Source organism: Notechis scutatus, chromosome 12 (genome assembly GCF_049901735.1).
Source record: "Notechis scutatus isolate UNSWTSFEM ecotype Mainland chromosome 12, rNotScu1.2, whole genome shotgun sequence".
Classification (NCBI taxonomy): Eukaryota; Metazoa; Chordata; class Lepidosauria; order Squamata; family Elapidae; genus Notechis; species Notechis scutatus.
In genome coordinates, this window is record NC_142020.1 from 9,265,262 (window position 1) to 9,280,094 (window position 14,833).

The window sequence follows — 14,833 nt, forward strand, 5'->3', positions numbered from 1 at the left end:
CTTTCCTTAGACAAATTATCACTGTTCTTGAGGACTAGCTTCCTCGCCCTTCCTAGGAGGGCAACTGCCAATTTCTGGGGGATAAAAAAATATCATAAATCATGGTAATTTGACTCTAAGGTGCTGCAAATGGCCCTAACGGGCACTGGTTGCTAAGCACCTATAAGATTGTCATATACCGCAAGATTGTGTGTGTGTGTGTGTGTGTGTGGCCACTGGAACTTCAGAACCAGGTCATATATAATTTTTTTGGGGGGGTTCCTATCATAATAGTTGCTAAGTGACAGATTTTAAGTTGAGGACTATGTAAATTGAGGGGGGGGGGAGTGTTTTATTTCACATTTTGGAAGCTGTTTTACTGTTTCCCTACAGCCCTAAAGTTCTTTGAAGGCCCATCCAAGTTGTAACCAGGACAGACCCTGCTTAGCTTCTGAGCCCAGACAAACGTGATCAAATACTGCCCCCTGGTGACACACTATCAGATTTACCTTTCCAAATGGCTCCACTGTAGATAGTGAACTGGATAACAACCAAGTGATACTCGTGTAGGAATGCCAAAACGTTATATTTATTTGCACCCAAATGCAACACAGATGATGTAAGTTGCCATTACCTTGATTCTTAGCCAAGGCTATTTTTTGTGGGTTATCACACATCACCCAAATAATTAAAGAAACATGGATATGCCACACATCACCACTAGAGGGAGAGAGTATTCTACATGCAAATTAGAGAGTCATGGATTTTCCCTTCCACTGAAATAAACGGCAAACATTTTAGTAATTTAGGAGGAAAAATTATGTTCCAGACTTCTTAAAGCCAGAGCATGTAACTTCAGCCACTTTTAATATTTGTGGACTTCAGCTCTCAGAATTCTGTTGGCTGGGGAATTCTGGGAGTTGAAATCCACAAGTTGCCCTGTCTTAAGGCATTCTTCCCAAATTGCCTCTACTCATAACCTTTCTCCAAAGCCACAACCTCATCACAACCAGCAAAATTGCTCAGTCCACCTCCCAATCCCAGCCGTCATGTATTAACCAGGATTTATGGCTTGCCATGCTGCCCAAATCAAAACCCGCAGACCTTTTTTAAAGCATCCTGAATTTGAAATACCAGGATTTCAAACTTTGGTTACAATGTGCAGTGTTCCAAATCCAGCAAGCAGGGTCTCTGTTATGGAGGACTACCAAACTACCATGCAGCTGGTAACCAGAGCTTTAATTAGGGAAACAGTCTTGTTAACTGAGTTTAGTGTACCCTGATATGTTTACATACCCTGTTTCTGAGCTGGAGGGTTGCCTCTAAATTTGTGATGTGAGAGCCATAACCCAGAAGCCAAAACTGATTCTGAAGCATTAATATCCAAGGCAGATAAGTGCATGACCACACTGGCCAAGCCATTGCATGAACAACAGTGGTCCTCGAACTCTCCTTTGTCCAAGGACACAAGCATCTAGCCCCCAACTCCAAAGAGCCATTTGCATACTCTCTGTCCACCAGAGAAAGTCAAGAGCAACCATCTCTGTTGGACCACAATTCTTGCAGAAATTTTTTTTCTCCCCCAGTTATGAATTGATGATGGCACTTGGTCCCAATACCCCATAAGCACTTCCTCATGGATGTGTCAAGAAGCAGAGCTCAGCAGAAGAAATCCTGCCAAGGGAGAAGACCTCCACAGCATTTCAAAGGGGTCCATGAAGTTCCTTCGTGGAGACAGCAGTCCAGCGACTTAGTGTTTGCGGAAAATGAGGCACTTGTTATTTGCCGGCATGTCGACCTGGAAGCAGAAACTCTTGTGGTTATTCTAGGCAATAAAATTGCAATTGATGCCAGGCTGTTAAGAGAACCCCCTCCTCAGACTGAGGAACCAGGAGGCATTGGGGACCCCAGAGATCAGCAGAAGGAGCTGGAGCCCAAAGAATTTAGCTGGACAAAGGCTTGGTCAGCGTATAGGAGAGAAGCTCAGCTTATTTTTAGGCAAAAGTTAACATAACAAATTGGAAGAGGCTGTTGCCCGGTGAAATTGCAGGTAGAATTTGGGCTGCTCAGGGGTGTTCATTCAGGCAGGGATTTTTTTGCAGGGGTTGATCAAAATAACCAAGGGGCATCTTGACTTTGGGATATTCCCCTGTCCAGATGAAAACTAATATTGTAAAACTAGTACTAAAACTGTAAAACTTGAGCTAAGACTAAAACGAAAAGCGTAAAACTAACATGATAAAACTGAAGCAAAGCAAAAAACTGTAAATCTGAAGCAAAATTAAAACCAAAGCAAAACTAAAACTTAAAACAGGAAAGCTGAAACTGGAACTAAAACTGCAGCCAAAGTTAAAAGTGTCCCTTTTCCAGTTTTAAACAGAACGGGATACTTTTCTCCATTCAGCCTACCATGTTTTCCAACTGCATCCCGTTGGTTTCAGCAAGCTGTTGCAGGACAGCCACGTCCCTGAGTCCCCAAGATGGATTGCTGGTGGAGAGAGAGAGGGAGGGAGGGAGGGAAACAAAAAGAGAAGGAGGAGAAGAAGGAAGGAAAATGGAAAGGAGGAGGGAAAAGAAGAGTGGAAGGAAGGAAAATGGAGAGGAGAAAGTGGAGAAAAGGGAGAAGAAGGAAGCAGAGGAAGAAGGAAAATGGAGAGGAGAAAGAGGAGGAGAAAGAAGCAAAGGAAGGAAGGAAAATGGAAAGGAGAGAAGGAGAGAAGAGGAGTGGAAGGAAGGAAAATGGAGAGGAGAAAGTGGAGAAAAGGGAGAAGAAGGAAGCAGAGGAAGAAGGAAAATGGAGAGGAGAAAGAAGAGAAGAAAGAAGCAAAGGAAGGAAGGAAAATGGAAAGAGGAGAAGGAGGAGAAAGAGAGTGGAAGGAAAATGGAGAGGAGAAAGTGGAGAAAAGGGAGAAGAAGGAAGCAGAGGAAGAAGGAAAATGGAGAGGAAAAGAGGAGAAGAAAGAAGCAAAGGAAGGAAGGAAAATGGAAAGAGAAGAAGGAGAAGAAGGAAGGAAGGAAAATGGAAAGAGGAGAAGGAGGAGAAAGAGGAATGGAAGGAAGGAAAATGGAGAGGAGAAAGTGGAGAAAAGGGAGAAGAAGGAAGCAGAGGAAGAAGGAAAATGGAGAGGAGAAAGAAGAGAAGAAAGAAGCAAAGAAGGAAGGAAAATGGAAAGAGGAGAAGGAGGAGAAAGAGGAGTGGAAGGAAGGAAAATGGAGAGGAGAAAGTGGAGAAAAGGGAGAAGAAGGAAGCAGAGGAAGAAGGAAAATGGAGAGGAGAAAGAGGAGAAGAAAGAAGCAAAGGAAGGAAGGAAAATGGAAAGAGAAGAAGGAGAAGAAGGAAGGAAGGAAAATGGAAAGAGGAGAAGGAGGAGAAAGAGGAATGGAAGGAAGGAAAATGGAGAGGAGAAAGTGGAGAAAAGGGAGAAGAAGGAAGCAAAGGAAGGAAGGAAAATGGAAGGAAGAAAGAGAAAGAGGAGAGGAAGGAAGGAAAATGTAGAGGAGAAAGAGGAGAAGAAGGAAGCAGAGGAAGGAAGGAAAATAGAAAGAGAAGGAGGAAGAAGAGGAAGGAAGGAAGATCATTAGCCTTCTATTAAAAAAATAATTCTGCAAACTAAAAACAATTTCTGCGTAGTTGTACTGCCATCCTGACTTTTTTTTTTACTCTCCCCCCACCCCCACTTCTACTCCTCCCACCTAACTCCCCTGGTCAAGCTCTGCATTGCTCACCTCTGCCTCAACCTGTAATCGAAATCCACATTGCTCTGTGGAGTGATGGAACCATTCACTGCGTAGGGCTACGGAGCACAGAAGCAAAACAACAACACCATCACAAATTGTTAGATAAAGTCATCCTCCAACAGAGTGGGGAGTCTCTCCCCTATCGAGAGCATCCATGCCCTCCGGTCTAAAGCGGGGTCCCCAAACTTGGCAACTTTAAGACTTCAACTCCCAGAATTCTATGCTAGAATTCCAGCTACGCTGGCTGGAGAATTCTGGGAGTTGAAGTCCACAAGTCTTAAAAGTTGCCAAGTTTGGAGACCTCTGGTCGAAAGAAAAAATAGAAGCAAGGAAATCAATTTAAATAATTTCATTAATGGCGAGGCAGAATGCCAAGCTCCAAAACCAGATTATTTCTCCTTGAATCGTCCCTGGGAGAATCAGGAGTAGCTAATCTCCCTCTGCTTTTTGATGACTAAACGTACAACATCCCGGAGCAAAACACTTACTCCATAGGTGATCATCACTGCTTTGGGTTTGAGTAGTTTTCCAGCTCCCTGGAACAAACCCTGCACAAACAGAAGCCAGGAGAGGAAGAAGGGAGAAGCCATGAGTTCTGGAAAGAAGGTCTAGGAGGGTCACAATCTTTTTTTTGTTTTTTTTTGCTGTGGTTATTAAGTTTGCTGTTGCCTCCATCCTAGAGCTGAGAGGTGAGGCAAGGTCAACCCATCTGACCTTCATGCCTAAAGTGGGATTCAAATTCAGTCTTCTCCTAGCGATTGGCCCAAAGTTACCCAGCCAGCTTTTATGTCTAAAGGCAGGACTAGAACTCCCTGTCTCCTTGGTGATTGGCCCAAAATCACCCAGCTGGCTTTCATGTCTAAGGCGGAACTAGAACTCCCTGTCTCCTTGGTGATTGGCCCAAAATCACCCAGCTGGCTTTCATGTCTAAGGCGGAACTAGAACTCCCTGTCTCCTTGGTGATTGGCCCAAAATCACCCAGCCGGCTTTCATGTCTAAGGCGGAACTAGAACTCACCCTCTCTTGGTGACTGGCCCAAAATCAACCAGCCAATTTTCGTGCCTAAGATGGGACTAGAACTCACCTTCTCCCATTTTCAAGCCTAGTGCCTTAACTGGGACACCAAGCTTCCCTACCATGAAGTTGGTTAAAACAAAGCTTCACTGTATGTTAAACTGTCAGAAGAGAGCCCCATTCGCCTACGTGGCAAAAACTCACAGGTCTCCTACTCCCTTTCTCTTAGCACCTGACTTGTCAAAGCAACTGCCTTTGAATAGAATTTGCTCGTCAGAAAAAGTGCTACCAGATTTCTGGCTTTTTTTTGTGGGGTTTTGTTTTTGTTTTTTTTGCTATCCTACATTACTGTCGCCTAATCCGGAGACGCCCAAAGCGAAACCAACTGAAGTCCAGCATCGATCCCAGCGAGCTGAAAGGGATTTATGGCTGAGCAAACTTTGAAAGTCAAGCCTCCCCACCTGAGTGCACTTCATTTCTGAGATATGAATCATGTTGATGTTGACGATGAGATCCAAAGAATTCGGACGCAGGCCTCCCCAAGTCTCCCAGCTCTGGGAGGAGTCCAAGTAGATGGGCGGCTTGACATTTGAGAGCTGGAGCGTTTGGATAAACGCTGAGATGCTACAAAGAGAGAAAGAGGAAGGAGAATCTGTTGACCACCATAAAATAGAACAACTTACCAATGGAACAACTTGCCTCCAGAAGTTGTAAATGCTCCAACAACACTGTTGAAGTGATTGGACAACCATTTGTCTGAAATGGTATAGGGTTTCCTGTCTAAGCAGGGGGTTGGACTAGAAGACCTCCAAGGTCCCTTCCAACTCTGTTATTCTCACTATCAGGGAAATTTCTCCTTAGTTCCAAGTTGCTTCTCTCCTGGATTAGTTCCCCCACCCATGGCTTCTTCTCCTGGCCTCGGGTGTTTTGGAGCAGGGCTCTCCAACCTTGGCAACTTTACAACCAGCGCATGCTGGCTGAGGAATTCTGGGAGTTGAAGTCCGCAAGTCGTAACGTTGCCAAGGTTGGAGAGCCCTGCTTTGGAGAATAGTTTGACGCCCATGTTGCAGAAGACATCGGTGGAATCTCTAAGTTGGAACTCTGGGCAGTAAATTTTTAGGAGGGGTATTTCTCCACAGAAGCAAGTTATGGCTGTAGACTCCTTCAGGAGAAGAGAGATGAGCTTCTGAGTTAATAACTACCAGCCAAGCAATGCAAGGAAGGTTTGTCTGACATGCCTTCTGCATAATAATACCCTCCAGTCAAAGAGTTTTGCATTTATTATTATTTCTCCTCGAAGGAAAGCCCTTAATGTCTTCAGAAGAAGCTTTCGTGAAACTGACCCATCTCCAAAACCTAAAAGCAGGTTAGTTCTCCTTTTCATCCCTCTTTCAAATCATCTATTAAACTCCGATAGAAGAGAGTAATTGTAACTCAGGGTTGAACTGTGGGGTCCTTTGGTGCTCTCTGAACTTGGTGGTTTCCTTGCAGACGTTTCATTACCAAACTAGGTAATGTAATCAGCGCTGGTAATGAAATGTCTGCAAGGAAACCACCAAGCTCAGAGAGCATCATGGATCCCGTAGTTCAACCCTGACCTACAAACATTCTCTTCCCTTGGTACTACATATGGATGTCACCCTTCAGAAAGCATGGAAATGGGAGAACTCTGCAGGTAGGCAGAGCCAAGACTGATGACGTTACCTAGTTTGGTAATGAAACGTCTGCAAGAAAAGTGCAGACAGCAGCAAGGACCCCACAGTCAATTTCTGAGCTACAGAGATCCTCTTCTATTGGAAACCAGCCATATAAACAGGCAAAAGAAAAACAATAATAAAAGAAACCCAAAGGAAAACACCCCCACTCCTGCATCCCACCAACTTTGGCAGGACAAACCAGAGCATATGAGCTGCGGTGGCACAGTGGTTAGAGTGCAGTACTGCAGGCTACTTCTGCTGACTGCCAGCTGCTTGCAAATTGGCAGTTCGAATCTCACGAGGCTCAAGGTTGACTCGGTCTTCCCTCCTTCCGGGGTCAGTAAAATGAGGAGCCAGATTGTTGGGGGGCAAGAGGCTGACTCTGTAAACTGCTTAGAGAGGGCTGGAAAGCACTATAAAGCGGTATATAAGTCGAAGTGCTATTGCTATTGCCCTCTCTCCCTTCCATGGTGCACAGTGGTTAGAATGCAGCATTGCAGGCTGACTCTGCCCACTGCCAGCAGTTCGATTCTCACCAGGCTCAAGGTTGACTCAGCCTTCCCTCCTTCCGAGGTGGGTCAAATGAAGGGGGTAATAGTAATATTAGGTATTAATAGGTAATAAGCTTAGAGAGGCCTGTGAAGCGGTAGAGAAGTCTAAGGGCGAGAGGGGAGAGCCCGCCAGCGTGGAAAGCAAGGCAGGGAAAGCCCAGAGGGGGGCTTCGCCCACCCGCCTAACCCTGCCTTGCCCCTCCTCACCTCGCCAGGGCTTGGGGATCCACGTCGGAAGGCTGCCACTCCAGGTTGGGCAGCGCTTGGGCGAAATGCGCCGCGTGCAGCCCGCAGCCCGAGGCCACCTCCAGCGCTTGCACGCCCGGCCGGGTCCCCACGTAGCCCCGCAGGACGGCCAGGATGGGCTCCTTGTTGCGATCCGCCGCCGAGCCGAAGCCTCGGTTCATGGCTCTCCCCTCCAGCCCACGTCCCCAACCCAGCCGGGATCGGGCGCAGGCGGCGAGGGATGAGCGCAGGAGGAGGAGGAAGGCTGAAGAAGCCGGAGCCGCCACCAGCCCGGACGCCCCTGGGACCAACAGCAGCAGCAGCAGCTCCTCTGCCCACCTTCCTTTCCCTTTCCTTGCCACGGACGAACGCCAAAGCAGGAAAGACTACGCTTCCCACAAGGCAGTGGGGGTGGGCGAGGACCGTCTCTGGTTATTATTGGCTGGATCTGAAGAGGCGTGTCCTTGCCTTTCAGGTTTCTCCGGGGCGGGGGGGAGTGGAAGACATGCCAACAACCCGCTCCCCGCCTTGAGTCTTGGCAGGGGTCTTCAAACTTGGCAGCCTTAAGACTTCTGGACTTCAACTCGCAGAATTCCTCCTCCAGTCATGTTAGCTCAGGAATTCTGGGAGTTTATTTATTTATTTATTTATTTATTTGATTTGTCAATTGTTTACAAGATAATAAGTACAAGTGTATACATAGTTGTGAATATATGAAATGGGTACATATAAGAAAAAATAAAGAATAAGAGAAACAATAGGACAGGGACGGTAGGCACGTTGGTGCGCTTATGCACGCCCCCTACAGACCTCTTAGGAAAGGGGTGAGGTCAATAGTAGACAGTCTAAGGTTAAAGTTTTTGGGGTTTGGGGAAGAGACTACAGAGTCGGGTCTTAAACTTAAACTTAAACAGAAGTCTTAAACTTGCCCAAGTTTGAAGACCCGATAGATAGATAGATAGATAGATAGATAGATAGATAGATAGATAGATAGATAGATAGATAGATAGATAGATAGATAGATAGATAGATCGTCAAGGATCTTCAAATTTGACAGCTTTAAGACTTGTGGACTTCAACTCCCAGAATTCCTCCTCCAGTCATGTTAGCTCAGGAATTGTGGGAGTTGAAGTCTTAAACTTACCAAGTTTGAAAACCAGATAGATAGATAGGTAGATAGATAGATAGATAGATAGATAGATAGATAGATAGATAGATAGATAGATAGATAGATAGATAGATAGATGAGAGAGAGAGATCGTCAAGGATCTTCAAACTTGACAGCTTTAAGACTTGTGGACTTCAACTCCCAGAATTCCTCCTCCAGTCATGTTAGCTTAGGAATTCTGGGAGTTGAAGTCCACAAGTCTTAAACTTGCCCAAGTTTGAAGATCCTTGATCTATGCCATGGGGACTAACTTTACCAATGCTTCTAGGTTTTCCTTAAAAAACAACAACCTGTGTTGCAAGGGGAGCACATGGGACTCAGAAGCCAAGGCGCTAGTCCTCAGGAGGCTTTGGCATTCTTTGGCCGCAGCCTTGTTCAAACGGGAGGTGCTCCTGAAAGACATTCTGAAAAATGTGGGTTGCAAAAAAAAAAACACACACACAAAAAACAGCCTACTCAGACATGGGTGATGCTTGTTCAGATATTTCTGTCTTCTTCTCCAAAAGTCTGCAAGAGAGCTCTTTTCTTGCAATTTCTTTTAAGAGGAGTGCAGGAGCAACAAAGGGAAACCGGCATGAAATGTGCACGCTTTTGCAAGGGAAGGAGCCCCGGGAGGAAAGGAAAGGCGTGGGAACGCGGTAAAGGGTGAAAGCGGTGGTGCATTGCAAAGAAGACGGATTTGGCAAAAGGTTAAAAAGGAAACAAACAAAAGGAACTTGTGCGCCGCCCGGGAATCGAACCCGGGTCGCAAGAATGGGAATCTTGCATGATACCACTACACCAGCGGCGCAGCTGGCGAAGTAGGCTTTGTTCAAACCCTTTTGAAATTCGCGGGTGGCCTTTCCTTCCTTTCCGTGCAATCATTAAACATCGCGATGCCCCGAAGCTTGAAGAAGGCCAGGATGAATTCTTGCAAAGCAGCAAACCAAATGACGTGGGGTAAGGCTGGTTTTTTCATCCCTGACCTCTTGAAGAGGAGCGGACACCCAGAATTCCCCAGCGGACAGCTGGGCGCAGAATTGTCTACCACTTGTAGACACATACCACTTGTCTGAAATAGAGAAATAGTATAGGTTCTCCTGCTTGAGCAAGGGGTTGGACTAGAAGACCTCTGAGCTCCCTTCCAGATTCTATTTTATTCTGTTCTTATTTCTATTCTATTCTTAGTTCTATTCTTATTTCTGTTCTATTCTTATTTCTATTATATTCTATTCTTAATTCTATTCTATTCTTAGTTCTATTCTATTCTTAGTTCTTAGTTCTTATTTCTATTCTTAGTTCTATTCTATTCTATTCTTATTTCTATTATATTATTAATTCTATTCTATTCTTAATTCTATTCTATTCTTAATTCTATTCTATTCTTAGTTCTATTCTATTCTATTCTATTCTTATTTCTATTCTTATTTCTATTCTAATCTTAATTCTATTCTATTCTTATTTCTATTCTATTATTAATTCTATTCTATTCTATTCTTATTTCTATTCTATTCTTAATTCTATTCTATTCTTAATTCTATTCTATTCTTAATTCTATTCTATTCTTATTTCTATTCTATTCTTAATTCTATTCTATTCTTAATTCTATTCCATTCTTATTTCTATTCCATTCTTATTTCTATTCTAAATTCTATTCCTGTTATTCTTTGCAGTGGCTGAGCATGCTGACTGGGGCTGGGGAACCGTTGCAATTCTGCTCCCAACTGCTATTGTTAAGTCAAGCATTCCCTGTAATGGAGAGGCGGTTTTTTGTGTGTGTGAATCTCTTTTGGGTTCGTCTTCCCTTGCTTGCAAAGCAGAACGCAGATTTGAGCAGGAGCCTGTCCATTCGCCAAGATAATCTTCCAGCTCATTCTTTTCACCTATGACCCAGACATTAAATCCATTTGTAGGTCAATCCTTAACTTAAGCAAGATCGGTTTGCAGCAGGGCAAGGACTTTGGCCACCTGGAGGGTGTATTTTAAGGACGAAACGCTAGGTTTCTCCCAAGGAAACATTTTCAAACACGTCTCTTCTTTATTATTATTGTTAAGGAACAAACTCTTGAGTTGTGGCCGTGCTACAGTTTTGGAATGGAGTTAACAATGTTCCCTTGGCACTCATGTGTTTATCAACCTAAGAATTCTTTCAACACTTTTTAAGCTAAGTTGGTTCATATTATTACCCACGGTAGATGCAAGAGTGAAATCAAATCCCTGTAGTACTGTTGCTTAGAAACAGAATGTACAAAGATATTAATCACCAAGGACAGCTTCCTTCCTTCCTTCCTTCCTTCCTTCCTTCCTTCCTTCCTTCCTTCCTTCCTTCCTTCCTCCCTTCTTTCTTTCTGTCCTTTCTTTCTCCCTCCCTTTCTTTTCCTTCCTCCCTCCCTCCCTCCCTTCTATTCCTCCCTTCCCTTGCTTGCTCGCTCCCTTCCTTCTCCCCTTTCCTGCTTTTTGTAGTTGGTGTGTATGTTGTTAATTTTCTTTATAAAACCTTTAATTAAATCTATTTAAAAAACAAAACAAAACACTGACTACTTTGGTTTTCCAAAGAAAGCACAGGGGAGAAAAGGGCCTTGCTTTCACTCTCAAACTTTAAAATGTCTTGGTCTACAGTTAAATGAAAGATCGGGGACTGAAAAATTAAAAGTTCTTTGGCATCAATATTAGCTTCTGCAAAATGAACAAAACAGCTGCTTTACTAGCAGGGAGAGAGCTACCTAGCTAACTGCAAGAAGAAATTTAAACTTTCCCCTAAATTTGTTTTTTTTAGTTATTAGATTTTTATCCCACCTTTTATTATTTGTATAAACCAATCATATAAAACTAATATTGTTTTTATATTTTTGTATTGACTTTACTTTTTTAAATAAAAGGCAGAGAGCATACCTAATGCCCCTTGTTCCTATTTTTTCCCAACAGAAAGAACCCTTTGAAGGGGTTGGGCTGAGAGGGACTGGCCCAAAGTCACCCGGCTGGTTTTCACGCCAAAGGGAGGGACCAGAACTCACCACCTGCTTTCTAGGGCTAACACCTTCACCATTACACCATACTGCCTTTCTAAGAACTCTCTGGAGTTCTTCTCTGCAACTGAAGAGGTAGAACCAGCTAGATGTGTTTCTACTTACGACCTGAGTTCTCTACTTACGACCTGAGCTGGAATTGGAATTTCTGCTGCTAAGCAAGAAGGTTATTAAACTGAGCTACGCTCAATTTCATGAGCTTTAACCCTGGCGATTAACATTTCCTTTTTTTTTAAATTTAAAAATAAACTTTATTAAAGATTAAAAAAAATATGCAATACATAATACAACACATTTTGTTAAAAAGGAAACCAATGAGAAAGACAAAACCAATAAACACGAAACATACGTATTTCTAATTATTTGAACAGTGTGTTCTTATAATTTTTTTTTCTGATATTCATTTCCTATTTCTGGTAAATACTCTTAATCTAAACCCTTTATCTTTTCCTTTTCTTATCTATTTATTCACTGGCTTTTATCCTTTAATCCAATTGTACCAGTTTTCCCAAACTGTACAATATTTTGAGTCCACCTCATTTTTTAGTTTTTGGGTAAGTATGTCCATTTTGGCACAGTCGTAGACCTTCTGGATTATCAGATTGTTTGCTGGCATCTGATCACCCTTCCAACATTGTGCAAAAGCTATTCTTGCTGCGGTGATTATGTGTATAATTAAGTATTTCATTTCCTTTGCGTGATCACCTTTTATCATTCCCAATAGAAAAAATTTGGCCTTGAGATCTAGTTGAATATTTGTAATTTCTTTTATCCAAATTCTTATTTCCCCCCAGTATTTTTTACTTTTTGGGCAACATTTCCTTTTAATGTAGGCCGATTAGTGTACATTCGAAGGGACAATAAACTTATTGTTATTTTGAATAAAGAGACTTATTCTAAGTCTAAGCAAATTGCTGCAGTCATTGAGCGAATCCAGCTTCACCCATTGATTTAGCTTGTTGGAAGCCAGCTGGGAAGGCCCCAGAGGGTGATCACACATGACCACAAGATGCTACAACGGTTGTAAATACATTCCGATTGCCAAAGAACTGTTCAACTGTCATTAAATGAATGATTGTAAATCGAGGACTACCCATTCCGGATTTTTCCAGCCAAAGTTAATTCAAAATGGACCGTAATCATGAAACTCTGAAAATGTATTGGAGTTTTAGCTGCTGTTTGCTATCAATACTCCAAATAAGATGGCTTAAAAAAAAACCAAAAAAAAAAAAACCCACAGAAATCAGGTGTGGCTTAAGATCGGGCCTCCCGTGAGCAGCTAATGGCTTGGTTACCTCATTTCTGTTCTCCAAAGAGATCCAAAGTTACAGGTGAGCTTAAGAAGCCCAGCTTTTTAAAAATTAGGAATTATAACAGATGGTGTGATGATCTGGGGCCTGGCACAAAAGCAACAAAGTCACAAAAATACCGTATTTGCTGGCGTATAAGACGACTTTTTTGCCCTGAAAAAGATGCCTCCAATTGGGGGGGTCGTCTTATACGCTGGGTCGTCTTATACGCCGGCAAATAGTAATTGGGAAGCACTGCGGCTGCCCGCGGCTGAGGCATTTTTGCGCACCGTGGAAGCGAATCCGTGAAGCCGAAAGGAGCAGCCAGCCTTCTCCCAGCTCCCAAGGTAACGAGGCTCGCACCGCCCGAGCTCCGCTGAGGTATCCGGCTGGGGCTGTCAGGAGTTGTTACCGCTGGCGCGGCTCCGCGGCTCCAGTCCGCGTTGCCTCGGGAAGGGAAAGGCAAAACCAGGAGCCGCTGCTGCCATTGCAAAGCACCGCCGCGGCTCTTCCTTTTTGCCTTTCCCTTCCCGAGGCAACGGGCGGGACTGGAGCGCGCGCCAGCGGTAACAACTCCTGACAGCCCCAGCCGGATACCTCAGCGGAGCCCGGGCGGTGCGAGCCTCGCTTCTTGGGAGCTGGGAGAAGGCTGGCTGCTCCTTTCAGCTTCACTGGATTCGTTTCCACGGTAGACAAAAGTGCCAAAAAAAAAAAAAAGTGCAAAAGTGGAAGGCGTGCGGAAGAGGGGGCGAGTATATAACAAACTATATTTTGAGTGGAAATGTTGGGGGTCGTCTTATACGCCGGGTCGTCTTATACGCCGGCATATACGGTAGGTAAAGTCCCTTTAATACCTCCAACTTGGTCCCCAATGTCCAGTTATCATCAGCTGGAGAGAAAAAAACTCTTCCAAAAACAGTTTTCAAAAGGCAGAAATTCCATCCGAACTCAAAGTATATATAAATTATAAATAAAAAAACCAACACAAACCACATTGCAGCAATTAACGAGAAAGGGCAGGATAAGGGATTGAAGACGTCAAAAGATAACAAAACACACACACTTAGGAGGACACCAGAACTCAGATAAGACTTGACAAACCAGAATAATTTTACGCTTTGCTTCCAGCAACTTTGCCATGCGCAGTTTGCCCTTTTAAACAGTCTTCCCAGCTGCAGCCAATGAAGGGGATCAGGGCCCTTTCCTCCCCATAAACCACTCAACCCACGTTGCTCCCTTATACATTCCTCCCTGTGTGCACTAGGATGAAGAGGGGGGTGGGCCTGGGTCTTCTCTGAATGCCCAGCTGGCCTGTGCCCTTCCCCAGTTTCCTCTACAGCCACCAGAGCCACACTCCCACTCCCTGTCAGCTGTTCCACCTCTCCCTCGGAATCAGATTCCAACAGGGGCATGGCAGATGGTTATAGTAAAGGGTCAATATATACATCCTGCCAGCAGCAAGAGTGGTATATGCCCACCTCTTCAAATGGTCAAAGTTGAGAAACAATCCTTCATTTGTTGCAAAGTACATGGAACAAAACGAAAAGATATAACATGGCAACAACTGTATATATAAATGTATGTATATAAGTAATATATATATATATATGGTATTCAGTTTTGTTCGGGTATTTTCCCACGTCATTAGCACAACTATAATGACATGGGAAAATATCCGAACAAAGCTGAATACACACACACACAGTTATACATATACCAAGATCAAGTCAAGATCAAGGGAAGTACTAATACCACTCTATAAAGCCTTAGGGAGACCACACCTGGAATTCTACATCCAGTTTTGGTCACCACATTATAAAAAAGATGCTGAGACTCTAGAAAAAGTACAGAGAAGAGCAACCAGGATGATTAGGGGACTGGGGGCTAAAACATACAACGAACAGTTGCAGGAACTGGGCCTGGCTAGTCTAGTAAAGAGAAGGACCAGGGGAGACAGGAGAGCATCTTCCAATATTTGAGGGGCTGCCACAGAGAGGAAGGGGTCAAGCTATTTTCCAAGGCACCTGAAGACCAGACAAAGAATAATGGATGGAAACTGAACAAGGAGAGATTTAACCTGGAAATAAGGAGAAACTTTTGACACTGAGAACAATCAACCCATGGAACAGCTTGCCCTCAGAAGTTGTGGGAGCGCCATCACTTGAGA

The 14,833-nt window shown here is 43.9% G+C and overlaps 2 protein-coding genes and 1 non-coding gene across 3 annotated transcripts in view; all 3 read right to left on the reverse strand.

The window, feature by feature from the left end:
• VRK3 (VRK serine/threonine kinase 3) overlaps positions 1–14,833 on the reverse strand; it is a 159,333-nt gene that overhangs the window by 28,648 nt on the left and 115,852 nt on the right. The window lies entirely within an intron of this gene.
• Positions 547–7,577, reverse strand: METTL26 (methyltransferase like 26). The gene is made up of 6 exons (XM_087973239.1): positions 7,187–7,577; positions 5,193–5,355; positions 4,206–4,265; positions 3,706–3,773; positions 2,389–2,467; positions 547–1,777 (listed from the first exon to the last, which is right to left on the reverse strand). The coding sequence occupies exons 1-6, from the start codon at positions 7,384–7,386 to the stop codon at positions 1,730–1,732; spliced, it is 618 nt and encodes a 205-aa protein (XP_087829365.1). The 5' UTR covers positions 7,387–7,577; the 3' UTR covers positions 547–1,729.
• TRNAG-CCC (transfer RNA glycine (anticodon CCC)) lies at positions 9,092–9,162 on the reverse strand. The gene has a single exon. It is a non-coding gene; the product is annotated as a tRNA-Gly (tRNA).